The 20,437-nt window shown below is 37.1% G+C and overlaps 1 protein-coding gene across 1 annotated transcript; it reads left to right on the top strand.

The window, feature by feature from the left end:
• Positions 1–13,780: 13,780 nt before the first annotated feature.
• Positions 13,781–15,346, top strand: GPR160 (G protein-coupled receptor 160). Its single transcript, XM_021702641.1, has one exon. It carries the CDS (start codon positions 13,781–13,783, stop codon positions 14,795–14,797), a length of 1,017 nt encoding a protein of 338 aa, XP_021558316.1. The 3' UTR covers positions 14,798–15,346.
• Positions 15,347–20,437: the final 5,091 nt, after the last annotated feature.

The raw sequence follows: 20,437 nt of genomic DNA, 5'->3' as shown, positions 1-20,437 counted from the left end.
TTTTTCATTTTTAAGTCGGAACACTCTTTAAAGAGCTACTTCCCCTCATCTGCCACTTGGTTGTCCAGTGGTATATCTCATATGGGGTAGGGTAAATTATTCTTTCCCTTAATTTACCTGTTTTCAAGTTACCCACCCAGCTCTCATTTCTTTGAATGATCATATTTTTATTTTCCAAGAGTACTTTCTTGTTTTCTGTTGTCATTTTAAAGATTTTTTTTATTTATTTATTTGAGACAGAGAGAATGAGAGAGAGCGAGCACATGAGAAGGGGGAGGGTCAGAGGGAGAAGCAGGTTCCTTGCTGAGCAGGGAGCCCGATGCGGGACTCGATCCAGGGACTCCAGGATCATGACCTGAGCCGAAGGCAGTCGCTTAACCAACTGAGCCACCCAGGCGCCCTCTGTTGTCATTTTAAATAGCCTCTCTTCTTGTTTCATGGATGTAGTGTTTCCTACCTGAAAACAAGGAGTTTCTAAATAAAGTTTTCTTCTAATGTTGATTGTGTCTCTTTCCTCCAAGTTGTCTTTTTCTCCTTGTGGGTTTGACTTTTCATAGTGGAGATTTTCTTTGAATGTCTGATGATCTTTGGATATGTAATCATATTGATCAATAGGGCATTGTCTAGGATATTTCCTTAAGGAAGACTCAAGGTCAGTATCATTAGATATTTTTGTGATTAATGTTATTCAAAAATCCAAGTGGGGAAAAGAAGGCTGGAGAGGTCTCAACTTTTAATATGTGTATTTTTCCTTGGTCTCCCTCTTTTTCCAGCATGGTATCCCTCCATTCTGAACTCTTTCCAGAGTCCAGAAACCATCTGTTTTACTCTTGCCAGAGGAGAAAACCTCCATTCTTACTCCATGAAGAGGCAGTCAGCTGTTGTATTGAGTCAAGGAAGGGATCTGGGATCTGTTTTTCATTTGCAACAGTCCTGTTTTTAGCCCCACCTTTGCATCCCTTTCCAAAGTTACCTGAGCCAGCAATTCCTGAGCCTTTTGAGGGCCCTGAGGTAAAAATTAGGTTGCCACTGTGCCTGTTCCCCTGCTAGCTTTCTTCGGTCTGTTAGCAGTATATGGGGTTCATTTGAGGATTTTATTAAAAATGCAGATTGAGGGACACCTGGGTGGCTCAGTTGGTTAAGCATCTGCCTTCGGCTCAGGTCATGATCCCAGGGTCCTGGGATCGAGCCCCATGTTGGGCTCCCAGCTCACTGGGGAGTCTGCTTCTCCCTCTCCCCCTGCTTGTGCTCTCTTCTCTGAAATGAATAAATAAAATCTTAAAAAAATAAATAAAAATGCAGATTGATTCAGTAGGTCCAAGTTGGAGCCTGAGATTTTGTACTTAAAACAGCTCCTAGGTGATGCTATGCTTCTGCTCCTCAGACCACACTTTATGTAGCAGGATGCTAAGTCATTTACCATTCATCCATTCATTTTCCAGCCTCTGGACTTTTTTTTTTTTTGCCTGGTGTCTGCTATAAATTCTTTTGTCGTTGGAAGTTTTTGCTTTTTTTTTTTTTTTTTTTTAAGATTTTATTTATTTATTTGACAGAGAGAGAGACAGTGAGAGAGGGAACATAAGCAGGGGGAGTGGGAGAGGGAGAAGCAGGCTCCCCGCGGAGCAGGGAGTCCAATGCGGGGCTCGATCCCAGAACCCTGGGATCATGACCTGAGCCGAAGGCAGATACCCAACCGACTAAGCCACCCAGGTGCCCCGAAAGTTTTTGCTTTTAAAAAATTTATGAAAAATTTCAGACATACATACAAATAAATAGAATAACCATTAACTTGTGGTCAGTCCTGCCCCATCTATACTCCCATCAACCCCCACCCTGGCCAAACACATATACTGTATTATTTTGAAGCAAATTCTAGAGAACATATCTCATCTGTAAATATTTCAGTATGTATTTTTACATTTTTTGAATTACCATAGAAGTTGTTTAGGGCTGCACTCCTTGGCTAGCAGTAGCCACCTTCTTGGCATGTCCTTGCGTGGTCTTTCCTATATGTGCACACAGCCCAGGTGTCTCTTGTGTGTCCAAATCTCTCCTTATAAGGATACCAATCAGATTGGATAAGGTTCCCCCCACTGCCAGGTGGCCTCATTTCATTTTAATTATCTCTTTAAAGGTCTCATAATCAAATACAGTCACATTCTGAGGTACTGGAGATTAGAGCTTCAACATACGAATTTTGGGGACCACAGTTCAGCCATCACAAAATACCATTATAATGCCAAAAATTAATAACTCATTAATACCTCAAATTTCTAGGCAGTGTTCTAATTTCCAGTTTCTTATAAATGTAATTTTTTTTTAAGATTTTATTTATTTATTAAAGCGAGACAGTGTGCACAAGCAAGGGGAGCAGCAGGGAGAGGGAGAAGCAGACTCCCTGCTGAGCAGAGAGCCGGATGCGGGACTCAATCCCAGGACTCTGGGATCATGACCTGAGCCGAAGGCAGACACTCAACCAACTGAGCCACCCAGGCGCCCCATGAATGTAATTGTTTCGTTGAGTTCAGATAAGTTCTACACGTTGCACTTAGTTGATGTACCTGAAGTCTCATCTTTTGTTATTGATACAGTTTACTGAACATACAAGTTGTTTGTCCTGGAGAGTTGACCTCCATCTGGATTTTGCTTACTGCATTTCCTGGGGCTATGTGACATGTTCTTTTGTCCTCTGTTTTTTCTAAGTAAGTAGTTGAATCTGCAGGCTTGGTCAGGTTCTGTTTTCGGCAAGTCTACTTCATAGAGATGGTGGTACATCCTTCCATCTCTCCCTTTGGATGTTAGTAGCTACTGATAATTTTTGGCTGCCTCCATTAATACATCAGGATTTACAGAATGGTGATTTTCAAATTTTATTATTCCTTATTCACTTAGAGAGCTTCTATAAAAGTAAACATCCCCTCACTATTCTGTCACCTAGTGGTACAGTTAGTTTAAAAAAAAAAGGCAGAAAAACATGCTTGATTGTTTCCTCTTTTTACCAGTTTAAAAACATAGTGACTTGGTTCTCTAGTGTCATCAACATGTAACAAATTAGGTTTGCTTGTTCGTTTTAGAATCAGGTACAAATTCAATTTACTGTTAGTTTCGTGGCATTATGAGAGCAAGTAGAGGTAATTGCATTTATTCAAAATGCCATCTTTCATTGGAAATTGTATCATAATTTATATAGACAATTTCTTATTGTTGGATATTTATTTATTTACTTTTAAAGATTTTATTTATTTGATAGAGACACAGCGAGAGAGGGAACACAAGCAGGGGGAGTGGGAGAGGGAGAAGCAGGCTTCCTGCCGAGCAGGGAGCCCGATGCGGGGCTCGATTCCAGGACCCCGGGATCATGACCTGAGCCGAAGGCAGACGCTTAACGACTGAGCCACCCAGGTGCCCCTTATTGTTGGATATTTAAATTAATTCTGGGCTTCCACTCGTATATCCAGTACTGTGAGATGAACATCCTTAAGAAATAAAAACACTCATTTTCAGGGTACAGTTTGAATTTTGAAAAATGTATCCTCTTGTTGAACCAGCACCTCAATCCCAAGTATAGAACATTTGCATCTCTACGGAAAGCTCCCTGGTGCCCCCTTGCCCCAGATTTCCACTGATGGTCTGTCTGGAGCATGGATTTGTTTTGTTCTTCTGGAATTCCATGGAATCTTGCCGTCTGTACTCTTGTATCAGGTTCTTTTCATTCAGCACATTTCTGAGATTTATCCCTGTGTAGCATATATCCTTTTTATTCATTCCTTTTTCTTGCTGAGAAGTACATTATATGGGTACACTACAATCTGTTCATTCATCCTCCTATTGATGGACATACGAAACATTTCCAGTTTGGACCCATGGTGAATAAAGCTGCTGTACACATTTGTGTACACATTTTGTGGACATCTGTTTTCATTTCTCTTGGGTAAATAGCTGGATGAAATGGTAATTGAATGTTTAACATTGTCAGAAGGCTCCAAAGTGAGCAGTGTTTGAGAGGTCTGGTCCTTCTACTTCCTTGCCGCACATGTACTGTCAGTTCTTCTAAATGTTACTGTTCTTGTGGGTGTGCAACAGCATCTCATTGTGGTTTTCATTTGCATTTGTGTCTGCTCAGTGTGTCTGTTCGAACCTTTTGCCCATTTTGCTAATGGGCTAATTGTCTTACCGAGTTGTAAGAGTCCTTTTACATGTGTATGAATCCTTTTACATTCTGGATTCAAGTCACTGGTCACATCTTTATTATATTTTCTCCCAGTCTGTAGCTTTCCTTTTCTGTTTCTTAACTATGCTTTTAAAGAGAAGTATTTCTTTTTTAACAAGCCCAGTTTTTCAATTTGTGTATATGCACATGGATGTCCTAAGAAAAGCTATGCCTACTTTAGTGGATTGACTAGGATCCCCCCAAAATTCATGTCCACCTGGAATGCAGCCTTATTTGGAACTAGGTTTTTGCAGATGTAATTAAGGTGAGGTCATATAGGATTAAGGTAGACCTAAATGCAGTAGTGTTCTTACAAAGAGCGGACACACCGGAGAAGGCCATGTAAAGACAGAGGCAGAGATTGGCCACGGATCTCCAGCGGCCATCAGAAGCTGGAAGAGATGAGGAGCATTCTCGGGGGCCTTCAAAGGGAGTGTGACGTGGCTGACACTTCAGTCTTCTGGCTTCTAGAACTGTGAGAACACATTCCTGTTGTTTTGAGCCACCCGGTGGTTAATTTGTTATGGCAGGCCGAGGACACCCACCCAGGATCACAACGATTTGCTTTTTTCTTCCAGAAATTTCCATTTCACATTGGCATTTTTAAGTCTTTTTAAGTTTTTATTTAAATTCCAGCTAGTTAACATATGGTATATATAATAATAGTTTCAGGTGTACAATACAGTGATTTCAGCACTTCCATACAACAGCCAACAGTAGGTAATCCCCATCACCTACTTCACCCATCTCCCTCCCCACACACACATTTAGTCTTATCCATTCTGAGTTTATTTTTGTGTATGATGTGATGTAATTTTTCCCATATGGATATCCACTTTACAGCATCATTTTTAGAAGAGGCTGTCCTTTGCCCCATTGAATTACCTTGCTTTTGAAAATCAAGTGACCATAAATGTGTGTGTCTATTTCTGGATCCTCTTCTGTTTCACTGATTTATAGGACTATCCTTAATGCTGATACCATCCCCTCTTCCCTCTTTCTGTGCCTTTATAACAAGTCTTAAAATCAGGTAGTATAAGTCCTCCAACTTTGTTGTTCTTAAAAATTATTTTGGCTCTGCTCAGTCCTTTACATTTCTATATAAATTGTAGAATCAGCCTGCCAGTTTCAACAACCAAAAAATACACTGAGTCTTCCAACCCATGGTGTATATAACTTCATTGGTCTAGATCTTCAGTTTCTTTCCGTATTGTTTAAAATTTTCAGAATACTGTCTTGCATGTGCTTTGTCAAATTTATCCCTAAATGTTTCATATTTTTAATGCTACCACTAAAATGTTATTTCATTTTTCAGTTGTTTATCACGTGTCTAGAAATACGATTTTTAAAAAACCTGCAACCTTGCTAAATTTACTTGTTACTTTTAGTAGCTTTATTATAGATTTAGATTTTCTAAGTACGTGATCCATGATTACAGTTTTACTTCTTTCTTTCCAGTCTTCATGGCTTTTATTTCCTCTTAAGGCATTACTGCACTGGATAGGGGTTCTAAAAAAAATGTTGAGTGAAGGGTGGATCTTAGGGGGGTAAATGGCCATTCTTTCATCACTAAGCATGACGTTAGATGTAGGTTTTAGGTTTATCACAGCTGCTTTTTATCTGGTTGCCAAGTTCCCTCTTATTTTTTGTTTGTGGAAGTTTTAATCATGTTGGATTTTGTTAAGTGCTTTTTCTGTGTCAATTCAGGTGATCATACAGTTTTTCTCCTTTATTCTGTTAACATAGTGAATTACGTTACATTGATTTTCTAATGTTAAACCAAGCTTGCATTGGCTGTGATGTATTAGGGTATATTCTTTATATATGTATCGATGGGTTTAATTTGATAATATTTTGTTAAGGGTTTTTGACTCTGTTCTTGAGGGATGTTGATTTATAATTTAGTTTTCTTCAAATGTTTTTGCTTTTGGTATCAGGGTGATTCCGGTCTGGTAAAAGAAGTTAGGAGGTATTTCTATCTTCTGTTTTCTTTCAAGTTTGGTATTTCTTCCTTAAATGTTAATAGAATTCATCTACATTGAGCCTAGGTTTTCTTTGTGGGAAGGTTTTTAAGTGCAATATCGGTTTAATAGAGATTGTTAGGGATCTTTTTGAATGAGATTTGGTAGTGTCCTTCCAGAAATTTATGTCCTGTGACAGTAGTCTCATTAAAATTATTCATAACAGTCCCTTATTATCCTTTTAATGTTTGTAGGATCTGTAGTGAGGTCCTCTCTTTCCTGATTTTGTTAGGTTCTTCTTAGTTTGGCTGAAGTTTTATCAATTCGTTGTTGTTGTTTTTCCAAGGAACCAGCTTTTGGTTCACTGGTTGTTCTGTTTGTTTTATAAACTTCATTGTTTTCTGCTCTTAGTGCCTTCCTTTAGCTTACTTTGGGTTTAATTCACCCTTTATTTAAGGTAGAAACTTAGTAGGTCATTGAATTGAGACCTTCTTTCCCAATATAGACAAATATAAAGAAAATCAGAACAAAACAATGCAAAGGCAGTTAATGTATTGGGAATTAAAACTGAGTTTTTATTTTACCAATTTTCTGACATTTGCACTGTTGCTTTTCAAAGTTGTTTTCTTCTATAGCTTTTTAAAATTCTGATAAATAATACATGCTGTTGAAAAATTTCAAATTCTATGGAAATGTGTTCAGATAGGCCATAGGAAATAATCACAAAATCTTTGCAGCTTAATATGACAGACTTTAATTTCTTGCGTATACCATACATCCACTGTGCATCATCAGGGGCTTTCCTCCACACAGTCACTCAAGGACCCAGGTTGAAAGAGGCCCCACCATTTCAAGCTGTACCATCTGGAACACATGGCCTCTGTATTCCCTGTGGCAGGAGAAGAGAACACTGAAGGGGCTGTCCTCTGCAATTAAATGCTTTGGCCTCATAACCCTTTGGCTAGAAATAGCCACATCATGGGCCCACCTAATTTTAAGTGTCAGGGAACTGAAATCTCCCTATGGTCCCAGAAGCAGAGAAGTAGGTAGGAGTGAGCACTGTAATTCTATACTCCAGGAAAAACAGATCACCTGTCATCTTACCCTGAGATAATCCCTACTTCCTGTCATCCTGCCTGGCCTCGCTGCCCTTCCTCATGGCCAGCCTTATGTTTGGGGTTGGTGGGAATTACTCCTGTGATCTGACGAATCATTGATTCATATTTTGTTGTGTTCTACCTTTGCAGCTCTTATGTGATGTTACCAGTATACAAATGAGACTTGGGGAGGGGCAAATCATGAATCCTTTGCTAGCTTCCTTAGCAACATGGAAATTTCAAGTTTCTTTTTAAAACCTTGCTTTAGAGTATCTCTGAAAGATAAACAAGTAACTGGTAACCATAGTTTTATCTAGGGAGGGAACTGGACTGGATAGGAGTTGGGAGTAAGGGGTGTTCAAAGAGTGGGCAGGATGAATAATTTTCACAGCATACACTTCTATAACTTGACTTTTATACCATGTAAATTATATTACCTATTTTTAAAAACAAGTTAAATAAAAACTTGTTTCCTGTATTTTCTTAACTTTCTATATTGAATTTCATTATACTATGTAAATGAATGAAAACATATTTCTTCAAAAGCTGTCAGATGATGTCATTTATATGGGGAATCTAAAACAAACAGAAAGTTCCACTCAGACACCAAGAGTGGAAAAGTAGTTACCAGGGGCTGGGGGGTAGGGGAAACAGGGAGAGGCTGGTAAAAGGGTACAAACTTTCGAGTATAAGATGAATGAGGTCTGAGGATCTAATGTTTAACGTAGTGACTGTAACTGATAACACTGTATTGGATAACTGAAATTTGCTTAAGAGAGAAGAACTTAAATGCTCTCAACAACAAGCAAAAATATGTGAGATAAGTATCACAACTGATTACTTAATTTGACAGGGGGATCCTTTCAGTGTATATGTACACCAAATCGTCATGCCATATGCTTTAAATGTCCTACAAGTTTATTTGTCAATTATACCTCAATAAAGCTGGGAAAGAACACAGTAAAAAAAAAAAAGTTGTCAGAGTTGAATGACATTTTATTTTTTAACTGAACTTTGACCTATCATCAAGCAAGGACCATATTTTGAAGTTTCTTTACAGTTACCTTTTGAAGGAATAAAATTACATTATCCACATAGATTAGTTAGGTCCTTTGGGTATCAGTAATCACATAGTCACTTTTATTTGGATGTTACCTTTTCAGAACTTTTTTACATACTTAAGTTGATCCCTTTCTACATTTCCAGTTGTGAGTTGAGCCATAATGTTACTGAAGAATATGAGCTTTGAATTCAGACCTGAGCTTGAATTTCAGCTCCTGCATTTATCAGTCATCCACCCTCAGGAAATGGGCTTATTTACCCCTGCATCTGCTTCCTCATGGGGAAGAATATCTACCTTTTTGTGATTGTTGTAAGGGTTATTAGGTAAACGGTATGTAAACCCCTGAACAAGGCTCAGTATGGTATTTCTACTATAGGTTTTCTCCATTCATTGGCATCAGCAAATCTAGCTACAGTGCTAATTCCATTTTCTGTACAAGAGTAGACCAGAATGTTAACCCTGCTCCTCTTTATATACTGCTGTTTGATGAAAATGGTTCTGTCAGACTTCTCTGAGACTGCATAACACAACTCTTTGATTATAATATTATGTATTTTTATTCTCAAACTCTCATCATGTAACACATGACTTTGCAAAAGCTACATGATGTGTGATATTACAACTGATTACAGATGAGAAATTCAGCTGCCTGCTATTGAGCTGAACACCAAAGCAGTTTGTGACATGTGAAAAAATGCCACTCTGCTCACTAAATTTTTCCTTTTGGGAAAATATAATTTTTCATTAAAATGTTACTTATGTTACATGCAACAAGTGTCAAAAGGTCCTGAAACCAAATAGTTTGAGAACTACTGGTTTAGACTCTGAAGGCTAAGGGCAAAAACTGCAAGGCAAGCAAGACTTCTTTAAATAGATGCCATGTGATATGTACCCATATCTCAGGGTCTTTGGGGGCTTCAACCTAAATGTATCCCCTGTCTTCCTTTCCCTGGAAAAAAAGAATATAAGCAGTTAATTACTGGCTCTAATCCCACAGAAAGTTAGTTTTTCTAAGCAGAGAGTCGGAGCCAGTTAGATACACTGAAGTCCCACTACGACTGCTATTAATGATGGTTATTTATGTTTGCTATCTTTCACACAGAGCTTAGTTGCATGGCATTTTGGAATGCCAGGTACCAAAAGTGAGATTACTGAAGGCAGTAAAACTGAGATTATCAGCCAAGAAAGACCTACTGGAGAAAGCAAAGTAAGTATGTTAAGTGTCGTTGTGTTTTTAATTGGGGTTTTTTGTTGTTTATTTGAGAGAGCTCAAGCAGGGGGAGGGGCAGAGGGAGAGGGACAAGCAGAGTGGAGCTTGGAGCCCAACAGGGGCCACAGGGCTCGCTGGATCCCAGAAACCTGAGATCATGCCCTGAGCGGAAATCAAGAGTTAGACGCTTAACCGACTGAACCACCCAGGCGCCCCTGGGCTTTAAATAAGAACCCAGAAACTGATCCAGAAATCATGGTTTGTTTCCTGCTAATTCTTCTAAACTGACCAGATCGCAGAGCAAGCCCAAAGATGCCTTAAAAGGACTTCCACATTAACTATTCACATTGTATGTGAAACATAGGAGTTGATTCATAGTTTAAAAAATCATTTGGGAAAAGAGCTGTATCTTCTAAAAATCTCTGGATTCCTGCAGTTATGGTGAACATTCTTCAAGGGAAAATTCAGTACAGGTAGCCTATCAAAGGATTTTTTTTTGTCTTGGGAGGTTGTTTAAAGAACAAAATACTGGAATTTTGAATACTTTCAGGAGTTTATGGGGAAGTGTGGCATAAAATTGGTATCATGAGAAAGTTTTGACTGGTTTCCAGGATCACGATATTCAGGAACCAGTGTAAAACGACTAGAACCTCGTGTTCTGATATCCTTCCTTTTGATTGCTTTTTATTGTCTCGAGTTGCGTATCTTCCCAGGGCCTTTTCCCCCTCATCTCTCGTTTCTTACAGCTTTCTGATTCTCTTACACATTCCATTGCAAACTTGTCTTTATTCTTCCACTCCTCTTCTAACGAGGTTCATGGCTGGTGCCTTGGGTGGTTATCGCTGATCATCCTTCTCCTCAGTTACTTTCTTCTTCCAACTAGCCTGCTTTTCTGTCCTTCCAGTTGGCCCCTCTCTCAGAGCCAGTGAGGAAATGGACACTCCGGAAATACCCCTTGGATGCTGACCACTTAAACATGGATTCCTTAGCTTTATTTAATTTCGGATGAGAGTTATAAAGGATAAAATCATTTTATACAGATAATTCTGTTTATTTTATCCTGTATTTTTTTAGATGGGTCTTTATAAATACGAACCTCCTCTATTTACCTTCTTCACACCCCTTCTAAACAACGTTGACTATTTAAAACAGCCTGTTTTTTTTTCTTGGCACAAAGGAGGACGTCATATATTCTTCATCCCATCTGGGCTTCCTTATCCAAACACCACCACTTATAAAGCCAGTGGCATTTGTCAAGGTGGTAGCCATGAGTCTATGCCTTTGTACATCAAATCTGAATGGAGCTTTTTGGTAAAGGGTCAAGTTAAAGTATATATATAATTTGGAAAAAAATTGAGCATACAAAAGAACTTGTTTCATTGGTTCTTTTATAGTTATGAAAATAGGTATTAACTGATTTTTTATAACTGTCTTTACTTTTTTTATATACATGTGTGTATGTGTATATATATATAATTTGTGTACCTTAGTAAGTCAGCTTATGAAATGGTAGATTTATAGCCATGACAGTGTGTTAAAGAAAAAATCATTCATGACCCTTGTTAAAGAACAGTAAGGCAGACTTTTATCCAGGACCTTTGTGCTAGGTGTAGGGACCACTACAATGGGATTTTGCAGTTGGGTAGAAAGATTGGGCTCAACTCTGAATACAACAAGGAATAGTAGGAATTTATAGCCAAGGAGCAAGGTGGAGGTTAGTGGGTGGAATATGACTGAGGAAACATCAGGGATAATAAGGGATACTTGCTAAAGGCAGGACAGGGTGATAGGTCATCATTGGAAGATGGTGTGGGATAAGGAACCCAATCAGATATTGAAAGAGGTCAGATCCTGAGAATGACAGAGTCTGGCTAACCTCACTCAGCAGGATTCTTGATAAAGTTGGACAATGAAAAGATGAACATGGAAGCTCAAGAAATCAGTTGAACTCTCTTCTCAACATGGATGGAAAGACTGTCAAGATAGGGTTCAGTCTGTAAAGAGAACGGATAGCCTTCCCTCACCCTGATCTTTTTTCTTTACCCTCAGACAATATCCTCAACTACTCCCTTGAAATTATTTAATCATCATTTATCTGGTTTTAGGCAAATACAGGTTTTTTTACTTTTCAGACTTGATATTCCCTTACTTTTTACCTTTAAGTTTGAGAAATTCAGAGAAACCTATAACTCGATGAGTACCCTTTTAGTCTTTTTCTGTACATGCATAATGTCTTAATAATTAGATGTTGCTGCATAATTTTGTAACCTGCAATTCACTTAACTAAACATACTGTAGAAATTTATATATTTTTTTTTTTTTAAAGATTTTATTTATTTATTTGAGACAGAGAGAATGAGATACAGAGAGCATGAGAGGGAGGAGGGTCAGAGGGAGAAGCAGACTCCCTGCCGAGCAGGGAGCCCGATGCGGGACTCGATCCAGGGACTCCAGGATCATGACCTGAGCCGAAGGCAGTCGCTTAACCAACTGAGCCACCCAGGTGCCCGAAATTTATATTTTTTAACATGTAACAAATTCATTAGGCTTAACATTTAACAAGTACAAAAGAGGAAGAGTGAAAACTAAGTCTTCCTCCTATCTGGAGAAGCAGTTTTAATAGCTGCCTAACAGTATATCATAAGGATATACCATGTATCATTTTTAACCCATCTCCAATTGTTGACATTTGTGAGTGGGTTTGTTACTATTTCATTATTTATGAACACTGGTGGAACAGCCTTACAGAAACAACTTTTGGTCAACCCTGTGATTTTTTTTTAATGATAAATTTTTCTTGAACTTCCTTCCATCCTTTGTTTTTATTTTATTTTTTTTTAAGTAATCTCTACCTCCAATGTGGGACCCAGACTCATACCCTGAAATCAGAGTCGCAAGCTCTACCAACTGAGCCAGTCAGGCACCTTCCTTCCATCCTTTTTCTGATTTCTTCCCCTTTGATCTTTTTCATCTTCTTTTTCCTGCCTCCAAATGCCTTAGTCCCTCAAGCCTCAACTCCTGTTCCTTGGCCTTTACCTAGCAGTTCTTAATGTTCTCTGGTATCGATACTCAACCCCTGTTCCTTCCTCGGATTCCGTCATCTGTCCAGGTGCCATATCTGATTTTCTTTCCTTTACCTATGTCCCCAGTATTTTCAGCTTTACCATCTGCTTTGTATCTTCGAGTTTCAGAATGATGATCCTGCGGCAAAACGCTATCCTACATTTCACTGACAAAAAGAAAGCTGGGTGGATAATAATGTTCATGGTCTGGAGTCAGAGTCAAACTGGGTTAACAGCCATCAGTGATTGTTACTGTTATTCCTCTCAGGCTGCTATTTTAATCCTGTGTTTTGGTTCTGGTAGATAAAAGTACTTTTCTATCTCTACAACTTATTAAAACCTGTACTTTTACAGAAGTTGTAGTAACTTATATGTAAAATTTTGCTTATAGAACTGAGAGTTCTGGACCATCTGGGTCTCAAAAAATGACCAAAGTATACACATTCTTTCTGATCATATTCTGTATTACGAGAAATACAAATTCCTATTTATATATTTATAGTGGACCCTTGAACAACACAGGTTTGAAGTGCAAAGGTCCACTTATATGCAGATTTTTCCAATATGGGACAGTGCTATATATGTATTTTCCTTATGGTTTTCCTAATATTTTCTTTTCTCTAGCTTACTTTACTGTAAGAATACAGTAATGTAACACATATACAAAATATGTGTTAACTGACTTATCAGTAAGGCTTCTGGTCAAGAGTAGGCTATTAGTAGTGAAGTTCTGGGGGAATCAAAAGTTATATACCGATTTTTGACTGTACAGGGGATCAGCACCCCTTCCTTGTTCAAGAATCAACTGTAATTATTTGGGAAATGAGTGGGTTAAATTAGTTCTTTGAGAATAAAGTTTTTTTTGTTTTGTTTTTTTAAAGATTTTACTTATTTGACATGGGGGGGGAGCCCAAGCAAGGGGAGGGGAAGAGGGAGAAGCAGGCTCCCCGCTGAGCAGAGAGCCCGATGCGGGGCTCGATCCCAGGACCCTGAGATCATACCTGAGCCGAAGGCAGACCTTTAACCGACTGAGCCACCCAGGCACCCGAGAATAAAGCTTTACATTAGACATACCATGAGGTTTTCTTTTCGTTTTTCCTGACAGGGATGGAAGCGAAAGTGAAGCAGTGTTTTATCCTATGTACTTCGGCAGACCTTCTGCAATTCAGCTAAAACCATGACTGCTCTTTCTTCAGAGAACTGCTCTTTTCAGTACCAGTTACATCAAGCAAATCAGCCTCTAGATGGTAACTGTCTGCTATTCTTGATTATACTTGGGAAAATATTACTGAATATCCTCACATTAGGAATGAGAAGAAAAATCACCTATCAAAATTTTATGGAATATTTCTGCATTTCACTAGCGTTCATCGATCTTTTACTTTTAGTAAACATTTCCATTATATCCTATTTCAGGGATTTTGTACTTTTAGGCATTAGGTTTACTAAATACCACATCTGCCTATTTACTCAAATTATTTCTTTCACTTATGGTTTTCTGCATTATCCAGTTTTCCTGATAGCTTGTATAGATTATTACCTGAATTTCTCCAAAACCACAAAGCTAGCATTTAAGTGTCAAAAATTATTTTATTTCTTTATAGTAATTTTAATTTGGATTTCAGTCCTTGCTTACGTTTTGGGAGATCCAGCTATCTACCAAAGCCTGAAGGCACAGAATGTTTATTCTTACCAGTGTCCTTTCTACATTAGCATTCAGAGTTACTGGCTGTCATTTTCCATGGTGGTGATTTTATTTATGGCTTTTCTAACCTCTTGGTCAGAAGTTACTGCCTTGGTACAGGCTGTTAGGATGACTTCCTATATGAATGAGACTATCCTGTATTTTCCCTTTTCATCCCATTGTAGTTATACTCTGAGCTCTAAAAAAACACTCTTGCCCAAGTTCATTATCTGTTTTCTTGGTACCTGGTTACCATTTGTACTACTTCAAGTAATTATCCTTTTACTTAAAGTACAGATTCCAGCATTTATTGAGATGAACATCCCGTGGTTGTACTTCGTCAATAGTTTTCTCATTGCTACAGTTTATTGGTTTAATTGTCACAAGCTTAATTTAAGAGACATCACATTACCTGTGGATCCATTCGTCAACTGGAAATGCTGCTTCATTCCACTTACAATTCATAATCTTGAGCAAATTGAAAAGCCTATATCAATAATAATTTGTTAATGTTGCCATGTTAAAACTAATTAAAACTGACAACTACAGTAGGAATCATAATTTTACAAAGGGAAAGGACATACAAAGATTGAACTGAACTGAGGCTCCCCTCCCCGGCCCCAACTTTCATACCTTTTCAGAATGTGTCTTTTGGGACTATGGTATTAAAAACAAAATAATTCCAAGAAAATTTTTTATACCTGTTCAGGAACACTGCGTGTTACCAATATCAAGAAGTGAAGCGAGTTAGTATTTGGCCATACTGATTTCATGTTACCCAAAAAACTAGTGGATGCAAACTGTTACGTAAATCTGAGCTTCTCTGCCAGTGATATACAAATGTAAATAAACATTTTTATTAAATTCAGAGCAAGAAAATCAAGATCATTTTCTTAAAATTATTTGGTGTAAATATTCCTTCAACATAAAGGGAAAATTAGCTCAATTTAAATTTAGGTAATTTTCAAAACTCTCTCTCTGTTCTTAATACAGATATTCCTGGAAGAAAAGTTTTAGTTGCTCACCTTACAGAACTGGGGAGTAGTGACTAGGTCTCTTTCCATGACATACCAGATTCATTTTCATTTATAACTTATATGTCACATACTTGCATGTCAAATCATAATCACATGGGCAATGTATCACACTGTAAAAGTAAAGGAGGGTTTCTTATCCTCAGCACTGTTCACATTTTGGGTTGGATAATTCTTTGTTGTGGGAGACTGCCCTGTGCACTGCAGGGTCTTCACCAGCGTGCCTTCCCTCTGCCCAAGACACGCCAACCAAAACATCTCCAGACACTGCCAAACCTCCCCTGGTGGGCAGAACTGCCAGAGTAAAGCCATCTCAATGGCAGAAATCAACTGAAGTCACTTTGTTCAACTACGTAGATACTGTCACCATTTCTAAACTTCATCCCCTCTACTTCTCTGGGTTACTTTCCCTCTGACTGTACCACTTTACCTAGGACTGAGATACTTTAAAATATATTGTACTTAGTAAAGATTTACACTCTGCAGATTATAAATAGGCAAATTTGTAACTATTTCAAAGCCCTCATAAGCTTAAAGAAAAAATTATTCAATCGACCAGCCAAATGGAAGAGGCTTTTATTTGTAAAGAAATGAACTTACAACTGGTCTACAATATATTATTGTAATATAAACAATATAAATAAATGATCCTGTAGGCCCACTAACCTTCCATCCAGACCCACATGAGGCAGTGTTAACAACAATATTCTATATGAAAATGTGCAGGTAACAAAGGTGCAATTACAAGCAAGTTTAAGCAGCAGAGTATAAGGTGCTTTAATTTAACAGTTAATGTTGCCATCAACAAACATTTGAATGCTCAATTTTACTTCACTGAATACAGACACAACAAATATGAAAATCTAAAATTCATACACATGCTACTTGTTAATATGAAAGTGCTTTCTCTTTTAAAAAAATACACCAAATGGACAGTCTTTTTACATAGATCATGATGTGCTCTTATAATGCAAAATTAACTTCATTTTCAGGTTATACATTTTAAAACTGTAGCTATAGACACCAATCTAGGAACGCTAATGCTAAGAGTGCTAAAACTATTTCATTTCCTGTAAGGAGGACTCTAATACAATATCCAATGGAAAGAATACATCTATATATAATCTTAACATCTGTTTTTTGTAAAAGTAAAAAAGGTTTCCTTTCCCCTTGGTGATGCTTTGTTCAACCTGGGTAGATGAGCTTTTGAGGTTTTAGTAATATGAAAGTCCTATTTTAGAACAATGGGAGGAACCAAAAGGAATTTAAAAATCAGTTAATGTGTGCTTGAAGCATCAAAAAAAAAATTACAACAATTTGCCTTTGTTAAATCAACAAAGTAACATTTTTTTTAACAAGCAAGAAGACAAAAAGCAGTAATTTAACAGAGGCTTGAAATGCCCACCCTCGCCTCTCCTGTCAGTACCCCTCCACACACTGTGTCTACAACTCCAGCCTTCACCACAGCTCACTCCTCACTCTGAGGATAGTTTTTAGAACTCACTTTGACTTTTTTTTCCTATGGAAAAAAACAAGACCAAGCTTCTGAATGAGGTGATTGGGAATCTAAGTGTACTGGCAATCAGACATCTATAATTATGCACACTGCATTAGCTTTTTAAAATTCAATACATATACAAAAAGTATGCTATAGATATTTTAACACCATAAAATATTTGAAAAATTAGGTGAATTAAAACATTTTAAAAGTAAATTTTAACCAGGACCATGGAAAATTCTTTTAAACCCAGACTATTTGGTTACTTGGGTGTCAGTGTTCTATTTTCAATCAGTTTTAGATTCTAATCTAACATGTATTGGGACATTTTCCTGCTTTAAAAGCTGCAACGATGATGCATAAAAGATCTTTTTTAATATTAGGTATTTTTATTTTGAGGGGGTGAGGAAAAAAAGATATTTTCATTTTGTATCTTTATGGAGAATGCTAGCATGATGTTAATCTGTATTGCTGGAACAACAGGAATTAGAACATTTCACAGAACCCCCCAAGTGGTAAGGAAATTACCCAGTTAATCAATGCCATTCAATATTTATTCTCCAAATAGCTGTCAATTCAAGCATGGAATGGTTTTATGTTGACCAGTTCTGCATTTTAAAGGAAACCCTTTTAACTATGTAATACATGTGTGCTTTCTAAAAAGTATTTGTAATAACAATAAATTTTGTGTAATTTCTTGCTTTATCAACAAAAGACAATAAAAAACAAACCTGTTTAGCAATCTCCTTTGAGACTTTTCAGTTTTAGATAGTTACGCCACTGTCAGTACTGGGTGTAAAGCTTTTGTAGTTACAAATGTATAGTAAATCAGCACCAGCTTCTTTCTTTGTATTGTTCTGTCACACACCCTGTATAGCAACACCTCTGGAATAGATTCAAGGGTCAAAATAATTCTGAGAAATATGAGCTGTCACAACAGTCTGAAAATGTAAATCCTTATCAGGTACCCTTGATTTTGTAACCGATAATCAGGTATATGATTGACTATGATTAGTATGTGAAATGTGTTTTAGGAATATTGTGCTGTGATTCACTCAGACCCCTTAGATGTCATCTAGCTTAATACTTTTATTTACCCCGGACATAAAAATTTCCCTCTCAGTTCCAACTTCACATTCAGTACAGTAAGTAATAGTAATAATAATGTCCATGTTTGTTTAAAGCCACAATCAGAATTGTTTGGGAAGATTTTGTGTACTTATTACCAGTTCCTTAAGTCATGTATACCACACATTGCACATAGTAAGTGTTCAAATGGTTTACTAAATGAATGGATAAATGCATGAATGACAATGTTCATATGTATTTGTATGTTCAGTGGTTAACTAGTAGGAAGCATTTACAAAAATGCCCTCATTTGCTTGTCTGTACAATTTTCCTTCTCTACTTTAATCCGTAAGAGAACAAAAACTGCAGGTGGCCCAGGAAATGGATGCTTAACATTTATCTTTTAGCAAAAGCTCTTAGTATGAAATGAACTGTTCCAAAGAGAAAGAGAGTAAGTAGAAGCAACTTTAAAAATACCCCATTATGTGGCCTAGAATCATAGTTTTAGAGCTGGGAGGTACCTTAAAGATGATTTAAACCAAAATCAGCCTTTTGAGTAGTAGAGGCTCCATACTGTGTATTCAGAAGATGGAACAGATTAAAAGCAAAGAAGGGCTGAAGGTGTCACACGCCACTAAGTCACCAACTGCAAGTAAAACTCCCAGCCCCCCAACCAGCGTTTTATCTTCTTTCATTTAATGATTATGTTCATCTCTTATTTACTACTGAAGTAGACCATTTAGTACTACCTAAAACAAAAAGAATTAAGACTTTAACAACACATTCTAAATAAAGATTTTAAGCAATGGACACTTCTGGTTTGCTTGAGGCAAGACAAAAAAGTTCCTTCTTTCTAGAACAGATTCATGTTTATTTCACTACCAGCCCCACCACTATCCTATAAACACCAACTTCTTCACCTCCATTAATTAAAGCTCCACAAAACATGGGTTTAACACTGATAATAGTCCCTAGAGCATAACTTTTCAGCCAATAACTGATGGCTACTATCAATTCTTAAGATGATGACTGGAGTCAGTTGAAGTAGGCGGTCTCAAAGGACTTACTGACTTCTGCTTATATTTAAAACTATGCCATGTTAGCAGAACAGTATGTTAAATTTATATTAAGTTCTTTTTTCTGACTTAAAATTCATCACTAGACTTCAGCAATACATTTTAAAACCCTTGTAAAGGTTTCTTTCTATGGATTCATACTGACATCATCAATATCAGAGAACAATTATACTTTTCACAAAAGCAGTGGGAACAAATACTTCTCTAATGTACCCTCTTCTCCAACATCTGAGATTAAAATTGTCATCTTTAAATAAAATTAAATGTTCACAAGCTATAAAAAAAGAAAAAATGAAACATTCATGGAAAACCTTTCCTAAAAGGACCCATAAACATGGCACTGAAGAGGTGTGTGTTCATGAGTTCGAGCAGAATGGGGTTTTCATTAGAGAAGCTGGGCCTCAGAGCTGAAAAGGAGGGAGACCGCTCCCTTTTAATGTCTGTGAGCTCAAGTGAAAGTTCAGAAAAAGCCAAACACGGTGCTCTGGAAAATGACGCTAATTTGTATTAGTGCTTTACAACTTTCAAAAAAAGCTTTCTCATAGTATTATTTTAAAATAGATTAAATAAGCTCTAAAAAATAATATGTAAAACTTTAAATTCTTAAAAATTTAGGAAACTTTTTCCAAAGAAGATAATATAATTTTCAACTTTTTTTATTATTATTGAAGAAATGGCTTGTATTGCTGCTATGAAGGAAACTATATAGTGGTACATATTATGAACTAACAAAAAAGGAATATCTTCCCAAAGAATTTTTTTAAGATGTACAGTTTATAATAGGTTGAAATTAAACTTTAGTAAGATTGCATATTTATTTTTCTAATACTGTATTTGTGCTTATCTAAATTGAATCACAATCTTTAAGATTAAATCAAATGCTCTTAAATAGACTCATAAAATACCAATATTGATGAATGTGAATTAAACAGTTCATTTCATGATCCACACTACTGTGCATCAAAGAAATAGAGGTAGGCTTCTGTTGAAATCCATACTAATAACAAGAAAGCTATAGCTCTCTAGTCATCCAATTCTTAGATACAACCTAACAAATAAAATACTATCTTAAAATGCCTTTGTAACAATCAGCCTTGTAAGGTTGATTCAACTGTGGTATCTGAAAATGGATACTGTCCTCTATAATTCCAATAACTCAATTATAACAATTAACCTTTTGAGTTTTTGACAGATACTCTCCAAGTACAATGGTTGTCACTTTTTGAAGTAAAAAATCACTAACTTATATATCACTGGAACTATTTATTAATAGTCCTTTTAGGGGCAGGAAGTCCTCCTAGGGCAGGATCATTTGATACAGAGTGAAAGAATGAGTATGATTACAGGTGAATCTTACTGCTGTAACGGACCCAACCATTACACTGTATTATTCTGAACTACTGAAGGTGATATCTATACTACACACCCTCACTCCGTTAACTGTACTATCCCCTTGGGTCTGGAATGCTTTTCC

Source organism: Neomonachus schauinslandi, chromosome 1 (assembly GCF_002201575.2).
Source record: "Neomonachus schauinslandi chromosome 1, ASM220157v2, whole genome shotgun sequence".
Lineage (NCBI taxonomy): Eukaryota > Metazoa > Chordata > Mammalia > Carnivora > Phocidae > Neomonachus > Neomonachus schauinslandi.
Note: the sequence above shows the minus strand (reverse complement) of the source record. Positions and strands in the feature narration are given on the sequence as shown.